Source organism: Mangifera indica, chromosome 6, assembly GCF_011075055.1.
Source record: "Mangifera indica cultivar Alphonso chromosome 6, CATAS_Mindica_2.1, whole genome shotgun sequence".
NCBI lineage: Eukaryota > Viridiplantae > Streptophyta > Magnoliopsida > Sapindales > Anacardiaceae > Mangifera > Mangifera indica.
Window position 1 is genome coordinate 10,032,975 of NC_058142.1, and position 17,488 is coordinate 10,050,462.

Below are 17,488 nucleotides of genomic sequence, written 5' to 3' on the forward strand. Positions count from 1 at the left end.
CCTTACCTAAGGAAGTTTGTCTTAGCTTTTTTGATGGTATATTAATACAGATTCAAAGTAAGGAAGACCATTTACTACACTTAAGGACAATATTGTAGTTGCTATATTTGCATTAGTTCTATGCTAAAAGAATTAAGTGTACTTTTGGAGCTTCTCAAATGACATATCTAGGCTATGTTATCAATGAAGTAGAAGTTAAAGCTAACCCAAAAAAAATTAGGTAATAGAAAAATGACTTGCTTTGAAAAATTTGAAGCAGTTAAGGGGATTTTTGGGGTTGTCTGGTTTTTATAGAAGGTTTATTAAAGGCTATGGTATCATTTCTAAGCCTTTAACCAAACTTTTAAAGAAGGATAGTTTCAAGTGGACAATTGATGCTCAAGATTCCTTTAACAAACTCAAGTTATGCCTCAGTATAACTTCTATTTTAACTATTCCAAATTTGTCTAAGGAATTTTTGATAGAAATAGATGTTTCCAGTGAAGGCATCGGTGTAATGCTTATTCAAGAAGGTCATCCCATAGCCTACATCAACAAGGCTTTATCCCCTTATGAATTAGCTTTTATCAGCTTATGAAAAGGAAATGTTGGTCATCCTTTTTACCATATAGAAGTAAGACCATTATGTGAGAAATAAACACTTCATTATCAAGATAGATCACTAAAGGCTTAAGTTTTCCCTAGAGTGAAAATTGACAACCATTTCTCAACAAGCATGGGTGGCTAATTTGATGCAATTTTATTATGAAATCAAATATAAGAAAGGCAAAGAGACTTGTCAAGGAGTTCTAGTTTAGAGCTTTATAATTTAACTATTGTTGTTATACTTGAGGAGTTGATGGTTAGAATTAAAGTTGAGTGGCAAGAGGATCAATATTTGCAAGATGTTATTGTAGCTAAGGAGAAGGACTTTATAACACTTGGCAAGTATGAGTGGCAAAACAATTAGTTGAGAAGGAAAAGGAAGTTGGTAATTGCCAATGTTCCTTTATTACATGAGTAACTACTATAATATTCGCAAATTCATCCAAGGTTATCATTGTCTTTCGGTTTTTAATATGGTTAATTATGTTGGATTATATTGTATGTGAATCAGACTTGCACGATCGTGTGGGGAGGCCACATGCCCGTATATTTGATAGTAAAGGCAAAATAGTCTTTTCCCTTTTGATGTTTGATAATTGATTAAGTATGGATGACATGCACGCCTATGAAACATGCCCATGTATGAGTAGACATACACCCATACATAGTTAGAACGTTTGAATTTTTGGAAAAAAATACGTTTTATAGGGATTTCAGAATGCACCATTAATAGGTAATGACAGATATGTTTGTTTGTAAACAGTACATATCTATGTATCATGATTTTTAATGAAAATAAAGAGAACCTAGACTCGTTTGGTCTAATATTCATACCCTATTTTTAGATTATTTAGAGAGAGCAAAGGGCTTAAAAGGAGATTATGGAAGCTTTAGACTTAAGAAAAAGCATTTGGCGCTCAATCTAAGCCATATGAAGATAAGCATTTTACCAAAGGAAAGCTAAGTAGATGAATCCTCTTTTCTATTAGTGTGTAATTTCAAGTGCATATGTATTGATAACTCAATTGTGATAAAAATTGCAAAGATATGTTCACGAGTTGGTTAAATAGATGCAATGACGATATGATGCTTTACTTATATGTTTATTCAACTTGTATGAGTAGTCTTGTGTTGATAAGATAAAAGTTATGTGGTGGAACGAGCCTTTTGAGTAGTGTATATGTTGATTTAGTGACGAAAATCAGTGGTATGGAAGGGATCTAGTCTCTGCATATGTTCAATTATGTGGTAATGAGAATGGCTTTCATAATGATAAATTAGTGTAAAGTTTGCTTGATGATGTGAGTAAAAGTTTAATCTAATTAATTGTTTGTGGATATGTTATTTATTGATATCAAAAGATCATGCTAATGTGTCTAAAGTGTACTTAGCTGATTATTTTGGTTAGAATGCATTGAAATGGTTGGAGAATAGTGAGTTTGAATAGAATTGTCATTCTAAAAAAGTGGTCACACACACCCGTGCATCTATGACACACGTCTGTATGCTTTTGGGCGAAATACTCCTTGTGTTTCTTGAAGTCATAGGATTATAAAATTAGAAATAGATACATATCTATATGATATGGGAGACACGGTTGTGTGCCTTACCCTAAAGATACACACTTGTGTCTTTATAATGAGTGACCATGTGGATTAAATAACACAGCCCTTTGTGAGATGGATATACATTAGTGTACTTTTAGGGAAATTTGAATGTAAAGGCATAAAAGGATTGCAATTATAATACTTGTGAATGGGTATAAAAAGGACTATTTTGCCCTTATAAAGGAAGATTACAAAAAAATAAATAATAAGGCCCAATGAAGGTGGATATGAAGAATAAGACCCTAACGAAGACAACATAAGATAAATATCTATTAAATGTGTCAGACTATGTGAAAGATGGCATAAAGGGTAATTTAGGTGTGTTTGGCTCTGTGGATGACAATACAAACCTCGATTAGAGTGGTTCTGAATCAAAAACACCAATGATATAATATATGATTCTTACCACCAAGATGTATGCGGTGTTTGTATTCCACTAAGCTTAATGTAGCGTGAATTCATCACTAAGCTATATGTAGTATAACTTGTCACTAGACTGTGTGTAATGTGATGTATCGTTGAGCCATGTACACTGTGACGGTGCCACCAAGCTTTGTGTAGTGCCATGATGAAAGCTATAAGATTAGTCTATATGACCTCAACCTTAAGCGTGATTGACACATGTATAGGTATACCGTATGGATGACATCAAAGATGTCATGTGATTTCACCAGATGTTTGGTACATCATTATACATCATTAGATATGAGTCATCAGGGATGGTATTAATAGTGAAATTAGGCACAAGGTGTTGAGTTATTCAGATAGGTATTTGAGATGTTGCGAAAACATCTATGATGCCATAAAGAGGTTATATAAATGACACATATGAAAGCAAGGTTAATTATAATATGTATGAGGTCACTTATGTATTAAGTGTGTTTTACTCATAATGTTCCTTTATGGTTTTATAGGTACGTTTGAGAGCAACGACGTGACAATAAGGGAACTAGTGGGTCAGCTCGAGGCAATGCATAAAGTAGGAATATTTTGATCATTATACATGTTAGGTTATATTTATGTACTTGAGTTTATTTGTGATATTGATATACTCTATTTTATGATTTTGGACTTCAGACACTAAGATTGGTGTTATGTTTAATATGAGTTACTATACTTTTGGGGATTATAAGAGTGAATTATGTATTGTGCACATTTGTTATCTTGTTGCAAATTTAAGTAAGGAAAGTTCAAGTTAACACATTTCTTCGAATACCTTTTCAGGTAGTAGTATGTATATAGAAAGAGGTGTTATATTTAATTGTATTAAAGCATGATTTTGGGAACTCAAAAGTGTTAAGTGTCCAAATATGCATAAGTGTTTAAGTAACCTTTTTATTACACTGATCGCTCCTACTCTCTAACCGCTGAAAATATCATTATTATTTTAATCTACATTTAATTTGTGGTTTGTATGCCTTAGCTTGAATATTGATTTATGTATAAGAAAATTTGGGAGGTAATGAGTCGTGATCAAAATGTCTTTACCTTAGAGGGGAGTCAAAAAGAGAGACTAAGGGATAGGCCTTTGACGCAGTTGCAATACCCTAGATTATGAGCTTAGTGATAAGGTTGATAGTTAAAAAGGTTTTCTAGAAGAACCATAAAACATCCAAAAGTGTTAAACACCTAGTTAAGGTCCTTCATGTCAATAAACAACCACTGGTTGTGGACTAGCCACCCTCATAGAAGAGAATAGGTAAGGAGATATTGATGACAATTGTTATGGATAGTTTCTGTATAAGGAAATTTGGGAGGTAGTGAATCGTGATCAAAATGTCTTTACCCTAGAAGAGAGTCAAAAAGAGAGACTAAAGGATAGGCCTTTGATGTAGTTGCAATGCCCTAGATTATGAGCTTAGTGATAAGGTTGATAGTTAATAAGGTTTTCTAGGAGAACCATAAAACATCCAAAAGTGTGAAACACCTAGTTGAGGTCCTTCATGTCAATAAACAACCACTGGTTGTGGACTAGCCACCTTCATAGAAGAGAATAGGTAAAAAAATATTGATAACAATTGTTATGGATGGTTGTAGGGGACAACTCCACTCTATCGATAGTTTGGCTGGTAGACGCTAACCTTTAGAGTTTAAGGGTGGCACTAGGATAAGTTAATTTTAGCCAAGGATTGACTTAAGGTGGTAAAATAATGTCATGAGTTTGTTTGAGATGATGAACCATGAGAGGCTTTGATGTACTAATTACCTACTGAGAGGTGATGTTAATATTTGGTGGTGAACATTGTGTTACGTCCATCAACAAAATAAGATGTCATGGATTAATCTTAAAGAAGTTTGTTTGAAAAAGTTTTTGTTTGGTAATATATTATAGGTTTGAGTCCAAGAGTTTATTAACTTGAGACATAAGTAAAGGATTGTGATAAAAACTTTACCAACTTAAGTATTGTCGCTCGTTACGTGTAGTTATAACTAACATTGATAAGGGTAAGATGAAGATTTTTATTAATGGGTTGAGGTTAGCCATTATTAAGGTTGTGCTAATAAGCAATTTTCTTTCTAGATCTTATATAAAGGTTTTGAAGAGAGTTAAGAGATCAAGGATCACGTGGTTGGGGAAATTCGGAATGAGGTATTCTTGAATAGCCATGATTAATAGCCCTAACTCTGATAGGAGGGTAAAAGTATAAGGAATCATATGTTATTAGGTGAGACAATAATTTTGAGACCAATAGTTGATCGTGAATTTGAATTATTTGATATGATCGATTAGGATATAATTTTTGACATGGACTTCTTAAGTAATATGGGGCTAAAATGAATTGTTGTAAGAGAAACATTTAGTTCTATTGGGATTACAGTGATGAGTTCACTTTCAGAGAAGGTTGAATCCTGAGTATGATAATCAATAACATGAAAGCGAGAAAAATGTTAAATAAGGTACGTTCTTGTTATCTAGCTCATGTGGTGAATATGATTAATGAAACAATCTAAGCTTACAAAATACTCCTATTGTATGTAAATTCCATGATGTATTCTAGATAATTTGTCAAGGTTGGTACATTTGATCTCAGTTAAAAATGACATCAGGACTAATTAGTTAGGTTAGGTTTATGTTAGAGATATTGTGAGGTTCCATGGTATGCCCAACATGACTGTGTTAGATAGAGACACGAGATTTATTTTAGTATTCTGGTAGGGTTTATAAAGATCTATGAGTACAAGGTTGACAGTTCATACCATTTATCACGCTGAGATTGATAAATAGACTAAAAAGATCAATTAGGTGATCAAGGACATGCATAAGACATGTTGTCTAAATTAGGGAGCATATAGATAAGTTTGCCTATCGACTTATGTTGTTAATAAGCATAAACTAGATTCTTAATATCTTCTATGTGTCATTGTTGCGTAAGTACATTAGTGGCTCAACTTGTGTGTTGAGAATTAAAGATATGGAACTTGAGGATTATCTTATTTATAAGGAGTGTTTGGTTTAGATATGGGATTGATGGATTAAATAGCTCAGAAACAAGTAGTTTTCACTTATTAAGGTTTTTTGGAGGAACCATTAAGTTAAAGAGGTCACTTGAGAGGTATAGCTAGATATGACGTAGAGATTCCTTCATTTGTTTAAATGAATTTTGAGGATGAAATTATTTTAAACAGGAGAATTGTAATATCGGTAAATTTATTTACGTTTATTATTATTTTTTGACTTTGAATACGACTAATTATGTTGAATTAGCCATGTGGGAAGGCCACATGCTGTAATGTTTGATGGTGAAGGCAAAATAGTCTTTTTCTATTTGATTGGATATTCATACCTTATTTTTGGTTGGATATTCATACCTTATTTTTAGATTATTTAAAGAGAGCAAAGGGCTTAGAAAAAGATCATGGAAGCTTTGGAAGTAGGAGAAAGTCCTTGGGGCTCAACCTAAGCCATGTGAAAATAAGTATTTTGTTAGAGAGAAGGTAAGTAGGTGAATCCTTTTTTCTATTAGTGTGTAATTTCAAGTGCTCTATAAATTGATAATTTAGTTGTAATGCAAATTGCATAAATATGTTCATGAGTTGGTTGAATCGATGCAAAGATGGTATCATGCTTATATGTTTTGGTACACACAACTTGTATAAGTGTCTTATGTTGATGGGATAAACGTTATGTTGTGGAACAAGCCTTTTGAGTGGTGTATATCTTGATTTAGTGATGAATATCAATGGTATGGAATGGATCTAGTCTCTGCATATGTTCAACTATGTGATAATGAGAATGACTTTCATAGTGATAAATTGTTGGAAGGTTTGCTTGATGATGTGAGTAAAAGTTTAATCTAATTAATTGTTTATGAAAATATAGTTTATTGATATCAAGAGATCATGCTAATGTGCCTAAAGTGTACTAAATTGATTAATTTGGTTAGAATGCATTGAAATGGTTGGCGAACAATGAGTTCAAACAGAATCATAATTCTAGAAAAATGTCAACATATGCTCGTATGTTGTTGGGCAAAATAATCCCTGTGTTAATTGAAGCCACGAGACTATAGAATTAGGAATGAACACACATCTATGTAGCATAAGACACAGTTGTGTGCCTTGCCCCAAGGATACACACCTGTGTGCCTAAAATGCATGACAATATGGATTATGTAACTCAGTCTCGCATATGTACTAGTGTACTTTTAAGAAAATTTGAATGTACAAGCATAAGAGGATTGCAATTATATACAGAGTTTTCTAAACTCGTGAATAAGTATGAAAACATTATTTTACCTATAAAGGAAGATTACATAAAAATAAACAATAAGGCCTAATGAAAGCAGATATGAGAATAAAGCCCTAATGAAAGCAACATGAGATAAATATTGGGTAAATGTGCTAGACTATGTGAAAGATGACATGAAGGATAATTTGGGTATGCCCAACTATATAGACGATAACACGAACCTCAACAGGTGCGATTCCAAGTTGAAAACACCAATGATGTAATATATGATTCTTACTACCAAGTTATCTGTGTTGTTTGTGTTCTACCAAGTTTAGTGTAGCATAGATTCATTATCGAGCTATGTTTGGTATGACTTGTCACCAAGTTGTGTACAGTGTGATGTACCACCAAGTTATGTATAGTGTGACATATCACTAAGTTGTGTGTAGTGTGACGGTTTCATTGAGTTTTGTGCAGTGTGGTGATAAAAGCTATAGGATTAGTCTGTGTGACTATCTATACCTGATCGACATGATAGAAGGTACACCGTATGGATGACACTGGAGATGTTAAGTGTTTTTATCAAACGTTTGGGACGTTATTATACATCATTGGATATGAGTTATTTAAATGAGTATCTGGGTTGTCGGAAAAACATTCATGATACCATATGGAGGTTTATAATGGACACATATAAAAGCATGGTTAATTATAATATGTATATATTATTGGGTGTCATGAGATCACCTACTTACTAAGTGTGTTTCATTCATTATGTTCCTTTGTGGTTTTGTAGGTAGGTTTCAAAGTAGTAAGGCAATGACGAGAGAGCTATTAGGTCAATTCAAGGTAATACTAAGGTAGGGGTAGTTTGGTCATTTTACATGTTAGGCTATATTTATGTATTTGAGTTTATATGTGATATATATTTATTCTATTTTATGATTCTAGACTTTAGATACTAGAATTAGTATTATGCTTAATATTAGTTATACTTTTAGGGATTGTGGGAGTGAATTATGTATCATGTATATTTGTTATCTTTGTTACGAATTTAAGCATGGAAAGTTCAACTTAACACGTGGTGTTATAGTTATTGGCCTTATTTCATGACTCAACCATTAGAGGGCATTTAGGCCACTGTTAATAAGCTAGCCTTTATAGTTTACTAAAAAAGCATATGAAAGAGTGCTTGCAATTTTATTAGGGGATGTCTAACCTTTCAGTAATATAAACAAATAACTTGGCTTCACCTAGGTTATTGTAGCCTTTACCGACTTCGGCAAGGGGTTTTACTAATATGACAATGAATTTTAATGAAGGCTTGCCCAAGTCATAAGGGAAGACAACAATTTTTGCTATTTCTCAACTTACTAAATGTACGCACTTTATGGGCCTCAACTATTGATTCTTTGTTTAAACAGTTGCATAACTTTTCAGGATAATGTTCATAAACTCCACGACAATCCTAGCACCATTACTACTTACAAGGGTGCAATCTTTCTCTGTAAATTTTGGTAGGAACTTTTTCGACTCTAAGGCATTAGTCTTTAATATCTTATTGCATACCATCCTCAAATAGATGGTGAAACCGAAGTTGTTAACTAATGTGTGGAAGCTTATCTTAGTTGCATGGCTAAAGAGTTTCCCCATACTTGGAGCCACTAGTTTTATCTTATTGAATTTTGGTACAATACTAATTATCAATTAGAATTAATATGTTTCCCTTTAAGGCATTGTATGGCTATTCTACTCCTATCCACATTCCATACTTCCCTAAAGATTTAGATTTGTCTAAAGTTGATACTATTTTACGAATATAGGAAGACATTATCCAACTTTTTAAACAAAACTTGGATATGGCTTAAAACTGCATGAAACTTTTAATTGATAAAAGTGTACTGATAAAAAATTCCAACTTGGTGGCATGGTGTATATGAATCGCCAAGTGAATAGTTATCAAGGCAATCAAAAGTTTCAACCTAAATATTGTGGTTGATACCCTGTGATTGAAGTAATTGGCAAAGTTGCATATCGATCGCAACCCCTACCTTCCACAATGATCCATAATGTTTTTCATGTCTCCTTACTTCTTCCAACCTATGCGAGAGTACATTCTTCCTCCATCCTTCTATTATAGTACTAGTAGTAGTAGTGCATTCCTTAGGCCACTCTTGATAGGAAATTAGTTCAACGTGGGAACGCTTATGCTACTAAGTTGTTGGTTCATTAGTAGGAGGAACCTTTTGAGACGGATTTCTAAGAGTTTTTTTGATGAAATGCAAGTAAATTATCCAAACTTCCCTTTTGAAGAAAAGGAAGCTAAAGAGAGGGAATTTGTTATATACTGAATTGGCAGGAAAAACGGTTTAAAAAGGTGAAAGAGAAACAATATAGTGGCAGCAGTTTAATTGGAAAATATTAAGTTAATATAGTGTTGTTTAGAGTTTTGTTAGTTTAAGTTAATACGTTGTCATTTGGCATTGTCATTTTCTGGTTTTTTATAATCCGTATGATGTCGCTTATTGGTAGGAAAATAAATCTTCATTAGTCGTTATACAGTGGATTGGTTAAAAACACCAAGAGCAAGAATGAAATTCAATTTTTGAAAGCCAAATTTGTGTGAAATTCTCTCTCTATCCTTTTTCAAATAATTTTCTCTCTTCTTCTTTTTTATATTTCTTTAGTTCATCTTCAATTCTCTGTGTCCAGTGACCATCCATAACATAATGATTTACACAAAATTATACCATAAACATCAAAGAGATCAAGCTAACAATGATAACATACCAAACATTCAAGAATTCCAGCCAAAGGTTCAAGAATTTTAAGGGAAGAAGTCATGCTACTTACTTGAATTTATGCACCCAAGAATGCCACAACTTGCTCTTTTTCTTGTTCTCCCCTTTTTGGTGGCTACCAGTAGCCTTCTCCTTGGTTACCGGTGGTGACTTTTCTCCCTTTGTTTTCCTTTTTGTTTCCTGGCATCTAGGACACCATGATGGCAAAAAGTGTGTTGACTTTCATCTTTTTTTTTTCTTTATTCTTTCTTCTTCTCTTTAAGTGTCGATTTTGACTATCTTTTCTCTCAACTCTCTTTCTTTCTTTTCTCAATTAAGGTGACTGACCGAAGAATCCTAAAGTTTGGGTGAAAAGTAGCTTATATAGGTCACTAACCCTAGGGTACTTAGGACTCCTAACTAATAAAGTTTCTAATGCCTTTTAATAAAATTAAAATCCATTACTTATGATTAATTTATATAGACCAACCATTAGGCCCAAATAAGACTTCCATATCTAATTTTGGCCCTGTTAAGAATTGAAATTCCTAAAAAGTCATTAATAGCCCTAGGGTTTACTTGCGGGTATTACAATTGATAAAAGGTTAAACCCCTAACCAAGGAATAAGACCTGTAATCTATTAAGTCATGTTGAAATATAAGGGTGTTTAAGGTATTTTGATATTTAGGGATAGTGGGAGTTTTGTATTGCTATTGTTGATATTTATTTTTTATTATGATCACATTGGTATTTTTATTTGTATATGAATATATGTGTATATATATGGTTATGATATAACATATGTCTCAAGATAAGATTTTTTTTGAGTATGATAGTTGTATGTGTATGCTTCGTAAGTCTCAAGTAAGGTTGAAACATATATGCGTCATTAGAAGTAAATAGATTTTCCAGTTTTTTTTTTTAATAAAAAGGTTAAAGAGAAATCATAAAAATAACTAATAAAGATATAACACAGTTTGTGGTCACTTTATTAGATGTTATATCTATCATACTCCTAAATCACCGGTCCATATTGATTTAATTATTGGTAATTGTGATCATGAACAATTTTATGTCGATAAAGAATATAAGTAATGTCTTAGTTCGTTATTGGTAATCATATTAACTGAATTAATTATTAAAATATAATTTATTTTTAGGCTATTTTATTTTCTAAAATATTTGCCACTTAAAGTTAAAATGTTGATTATCTGGAAGTCAAAAATTGTTTTCTTTTTACTTAAAATAAAATAAAAATAATTAATATTACGTAAGTGAAATAATGTTAAAAATTTCCTAATATAGACTAACATTAATTATGAGTTTGGTTTAATAAAACTAGATAATCGAATAATTTAATAACAGTTTATAGATAAGTATAAGTAATCAATAAAAATAAGTCTAATAAGCTTAAAAGTTATTATTTAGATGAACAACATTAATGTGGATTTTAAGGTTTATTAGACATTTGATGAGAAAGTCAATTAATTAGTTATATATTGGCTAGGTCTCTACTTTGAAATTGCATGAAGTATAACAATAATATAACTTGTCTAATTGAAAATTGTCATTTATAATGCTTTCTAGAGTGGAAAACCAATTACATCGAGAGATTGTCTTGACAGGTGATCTCAATAATTTTACGGATTCAAATTCCATAAGGTTTTATGTATTCATATAATTCTAAAATATTTAATTCAATATTTTATATTTTATTTGTAGATCATACAAATTTAATATTGATTTATCTATTCAATTTATACAATATAAATCTAACACGCACAAATCTCAATTGCATCACTTGTTAACTGTCCTTGACAGACCGCAAAATTAGAACGGCCAGAACGGATCTTTCGATGCTTTTAATAATGAGTGTTATAAACGAATCTAGCCATTTAGGTCATCCAACTATTCTATGAAAGGGCTTGGCCTTCCATGTAGAATGAAGCAATCGTCAGACACTGGTTTACAAGAAGATCATGGTAGCCACTCAGGAATTTTTTTAAGAACCCGCCAACTCCGAAACCTAGTTGTCCAAAGTACGAAGACGAGTGCCATACGTCTTAGGAGAATTTGCAAGGAAAGCAAGCGAACAAAAGCAGCAATTGTTAGGACAGTTTTCTGCTTTACGGAGAAAACAAAACCTCTAAAATGTATGGACAGAGAAAAGAGGAGATTTTATTAAATTCATTCCATGCTTTATAAAAATCTTTTGATGCTTCTTTTATAACATTGACCCTCCTAATAAGGACTCTAACCAAAAAAGGATTCACCATGAACAAAATTTATAAACTTATAATTATTTAACCAAATCTAGACTCCCTGAACCAAATGGGTGCGTGGTGGATGGTTAAATCACTAACATAATCTTTTTCAATTACCTCGAGTGTGTTAATAGGATTTATAGAAAATAAGCTTTAAAAAAAACGTTTTTGATATTCAAACATTCAAGTACAGAGCACTAGCTAGAAAATAAGAAATCATATATTCAGCAATTTTGGGAGGCTTAAGAGCGATTCTCAATGTGGCACCATCTTAATTTGCGCCTGGTGCATTCTAAATTCAGACTTTGAAGCGATACTTGATCTTTTTCATACTGTCATAGTAACGAGTAATCACGTTTTTGGACACTGATGAACTGAAGACCATGAAGATCCACAGCCACATATAACAAAACTCGAATCGACACCTGAAAGGAAAATTGTAAATGAAATCAGTTACAACTAAAACAAACAAATATTGTTTTAATGCAAATAATTAAAACCTGCTATTGGGGCATCTTCTCAACTTCTTATTATCGGCAAGCTCAATCAAGGGGCATCTTCCTTCTCTCTTTCACTCTTTCCAAGTTTCTGAAACTCACCATAGCCCTCTCCTTCATGCCATGAAATTTTACATTGCGCATAAAACAGCCTGTAACAAGTCGGACATTCTGTTACAGTTACACCTTTCCCTCCATCATCCACCGACACTGCTGGCGAATCCTACAGAATTTTAGTAACCTAGAATTAACGACTCTGAAGGCGCCTCTTCCCCTATGACGTACAGTTGAATAAATGAGGGGCAATTTTGTGGCTCTGAAACCCCTTTACAGGTCATGTCAGGGAACTATCAGCATTGATATATTTTCTTAGAATTTTTATACAACATAATTGCAGTACAATCGTCTTTGTATGGAGATATTTAAAAATGGGAATCAATTAATGGAGAACAGGATCATCTTTATAAATGGAGATATTTTAGTAATCAGTTAATGGAGAATCAGGATCATCTCTATAAAGTTGTGACTGATAAGGACAAAGCTAATTATCTTAACCAATCAGAGTCAAAATCTAAGCATTAATATTTGATAGTGGACGCCAAATATCTTGTAGATAAAATTAACATCAGAAAACGCCAATGCTAGCTGCCTTCTACAGGGACACCTGTCCTATAAATTTGGTATTATTGTTGCAGACAAAATAATTAAAAGCGATGGCAATTTGTCCGAATATGAAGCTATTCTTATCTTATAACATACAAAATATAATCTGCCACAACATCATCATTATCTTCTATAATATTGTACTACTACATCCAGCGCCATAAAATAAAACATCCCATAAAACTCTCACTTTTTTCTTCCACTTTTACATTATCCGTACATACCTAAGAACTACGAAACTAAAGTCCACCGTATTTTATGAGACTGAAGCTGGTTATTATGGCGTCTCTTACGAAGCTCTTTGAGAAGAAGCTGAGTCTCACGTCTATCATCACCACTACAATGGTGCCTGGCTGATGAAAACATTTGTTTGGTTGAGTTTTCTAAGTCCTTCATATCATCCAAATAAATCTGCCTGTTTCTGCATTCAATGCTGCAGAATCCTTGATCACTCCTGTACATAATTCAAAGAAAATCTCTAACGGATTAGATCCTGTGTGATGAATATTGTGGGGGTGATTTAATCAAGTTATAATATGAAAATTACCTCATGTAAACATCTTTGTGGAAACTCAACTTCTTGTTGCAGAGATGACATGACTTGAGAAAACAAGAATATTCAGCTGTTGGTTTGCAGACTGGTGGAAGGGCTGGTTTATTAACAACAATGTTAGATTTTCCGTAAGAAATGTGGACGAGAATTTTCAATCCAACAATCACTGAGCTCTCGTTTGAGCTCCCCTTTATGTCTTCTTCAACCTTGAAAGGATTTCTGAAGCTTGGAAGCATTGTTATCTCACCAAGAATTTTGAAAAAGGTAAAGCTGTAGTACCTTATGAAAATGTGAAGGAGTTGGGCTGAGGGGTGTATTTATATAATATGGAAAGCAGAAGTGATAGCTTTTGGCTCCTGGGGACAAACAGGAGAACATAAAATAATGATTAAAAAGTGGGAAAAAAGCACGTTATTTTTTAATTGAAGACACGTGGTGCTGGAGATAAATTTTACTGTGCTGTACCGCGTTTGTGCAGAGTTACTTTAGGTAAAGCACTTAAGTGGCTGGTTAAATGGCAATAAATTATTAGAGAAATAGACAACTTTGTCAGCCTTTTGTGTCTTTCCGCCCTGCCAAGAACATTTTGGACTCGGTGCTTCCTTTATTCAATGAAATTAAACAAACGTGAGGAATTAGGCTCAATATTTGTTTAATTTCTTTACTGTTTACGTGTGACCTTTGATGGTAATATAAATTAGGTATAAGAATTAATGACAGTGAAAGTTGAACAAACCTGAAAGTCCAAGTGTTAAATAGGTGTTTAAACGGAATCAATTCAGCAGCCATTTTATCAAAGGGGGTGAACCAAGTTTTACCAAACGTGTTACATGCATGAATTATTGTATTTTTGTTTTAATATTTAGAGGTGAAATTCAATTAATCGTAATTGTTAAATGGTGTTTATGAACAACAGTGAGAAGTAGAGGATGATGATGGTTGATTGATGCAAAGAAAGGAGAACGGCCTGTGCCAAACTGAGTCCCTTTTGTTTTCAGCAAAGATAATCCTAAATTTTCTAGAAAATAACGTTTATCTGTCAACTTTTCTATTATTTTTGTATTTAAATATGCGGCATGGCGATGGGAAGCCTGCCCTCATCCATAATGTTTTTCTTAGGGTGGGCCGATCATAAGGAGTGGGATCATAATTAAAAAAAATTATATATATAAATAAATTATACAAATTTATTTTTACAAATTAAATTGATAATTTTTAATTGAATAATATAATTATTTAATATTTATCTCACTTTGAAATTATCAAATTAGATACTATTAATTTAGGTTATATCAATAAATTTATATAATTTATTTGTATATATAAAATTACTCAATAAAAAAACCTTTGCCATTGGATACGTACCAACATAGTCACTTCTTACATTGATGTGTACTCTTTCTTCGGCGTGAACCCATGAACCTAACCTGTTGCAACCATGAAGGTAAGTTCTTCTCTAATTGTAAAAATCTTCATTAACGTTACTAATTTTACTTGAGAAGCTTTGTTCAATTGCCGCAATATCTATTGGAATAAAGAGAGGTGCAAAAATTCTACCATTAGTTGGAAAGATTAGTAAAACTTGCATTAGTCTACAATCTTGCATGATAATTAATTACACAGAACTTCATAACAATGCTGTGGACTGTATATTATTCCTCATTAAAGATGGATGCATATGCCCTTGCTTGGAAGATTCAATCCCCAATAAGATGATTCCAACTTAATATGCTTTGCTTCATCTTTACGAGATTTTCAAAATTACTTTTGGAGGATTCCTACACACACATATATATACATATACATATACATATATATCATTTATGAATCTAAATTGTGTGTAAAAAATATGTACACAATTTTATTGTAATAAAAGAGGTTCCAAGTGGTTAATTTACAACTGTTTCCAATTTGTTAAACAAGCTGTCGTTTTGTTTCATTACGTTCTGGAAACAATCATCCACATAATTGTTGCGGTAATTCTAGGCGATGAGATGGTTCTTCATGTTGACATGCCAACTGGGAAATTAATTATGCGCTAAGAAATGGACAAGACACTAAAGTCCTACTTGGATTGTTTTGACGATGAATTGTCCAAAGTGGTCTGCACTCCAGAGCAATCAGTTCTCCCATTGATTATAGACAGTTACAAAGAGTTTTGGTGGGAAATACAAGTTGAGGACTGCACAACTTTGGCTTGTTTCTTCAAAATGCTTGAAAGGCACCTGCAAATTGCGAGTTCCATAGCTCATCTAGAAAATGTTGGTTCAAAAGCCTCAACTAGTGCTCCTCTTAAGAGCAAGAACAAATCAGATGGAAAGAGAAAAGAAAACAAAAAGGAATAGGAAGCCTTCAAGAAACAATGGAGAGATGAATCTCGGAGAACTCTTGCTTTGCTCCCCCAATTTAGTGACAATGTAAAACCCCTTTCAAAAGCATTGCTCTCTTGAGGAAGATGTCACTAACTTTAACTTTATAAACAAGAATTCACTTATTAAAAATTCAATATTCATCACATAATAACAAATTACTGAAATAACCTTATAATAATTTCATTAATCAAAAGCGATTTAAGTATGTCTCAAACATAGTACTTAACTCTCGAAATATATATCAAATAGTGTGTAACTAAACATAAATATATAATCTCAACTGAGTTAACAATTGAAACACAAAGCATAATAATGGAAATGACTTAAATGCCCTCATGATGACTCTATGCTTGCAAATTGTTGCTCGACCCGTAGTCATCACAATTATCTGTACCTATACACATGAAAGTAGGAGAGTGAATAATAAGTCACTTAGTAAGTAAAAGACTCAACTAATATCTTTTACATAATACCCAAAATATCTTTGACTTATCATAACTTTATCATCCAACATCTATCTCTAAACTCTCATTAGAATGAGAATGGGTCATATACCTCATTCCTATAACTTGCAACTACACTTAGAAACCTCTAGGCTACATAACATATCTCTCAAAGTCAACTATGTCTTACTTAATCACTAAGAGATCATTCTGGATCCCAAACTGGTGTGATCACATTCTTTCTCGGAGAAAGCACTATCATCTACAACTATAGTAGTATACTAGGTCGATCAGACTAAATCAATATAAGGATTTGGCACCTTGGCCATATGATCATTCACTACATAGTCCACTCACCTACTCCACAATTGGACTGTCAAACTATTAACTGTAACTATGCTCTATTGTGAGCAAATACTCTAATGTGAGTATGATGTCTTACTACAGACATGCCTTACAGTGTGGGCAGTGTAAAGAGTATATACTCACGATACCCCCTCATAATGATCCTATATATGTCTATATTACACTTATCTCAAGCCTTATATCAACTCGGGCTTATTTTATCTTTAACCTTATACATAACTCATGCCCTAACATTAGCTCATCTTTTAAGCATATTGGATATTACTGCATACCTGAAACATCTTTATTGTCTCTTAAGACAACCTCATAAACATCTATCCTGGTTCCTTATTACTTTCTTTACTTTTAACTCTATGAATAGGCATCCCTTATAGGGTGCACAAGTGTTTTTGTACTTACAAAAATCCTTTAATGGCTAAGAATGAACTTAGAGAATAGGTGAATTGTGTATTTTAAAAATTTAATGCACAAATATGAATTTTAAAAACAACAATTAATATAAGCACAAAATAAAGAGATAAAGTTTTAGAAATGTGGTATTTAGAGTGGTTCGTAGTTTTCTCTTACAAGCTACTTACATTCACTTCTTCAAGCAAACTAGCTTGAAATTTCATTAAATCTTTAATTGCTTAACTTAGTTTGTCCAGGATTGCACCCAGTATAATAGTTGAATTGGGATTTCACC

At 32.7% G+C, this 17,488-nt stretch overlaps 1 protein-coding gene across 1 annotated transcript; it reads right to left on the bottom strand.

The window, feature by feature from the left end:
• Positions 1–13,126: 13,126 nt before the first annotated feature.
• LOC123218500 (FCS-Like Zinc finger 17-like) lies at positions 13,127–13,943 on the bottom strand. The gene is made up of 2 exons (XM_044639972.1): positions 13,617–13,943; positions 13,127–13,523 (listed from the first exon to the last, which is right to left on the bottom strand). The coding sequence occupies exons 1-2, from the start codon at positions 13,856–13,858 to the stop codon at positions 13,301–13,303; spliced, it is 465 nt and encodes a 154-aa protein (XP_044495907.1). The 5' UTR covers positions 13,859–13,943; the 3' UTR covers positions 13,127–13,300.
• Positions 13,944–17,488: the final 3,545 nt, after the last annotated feature.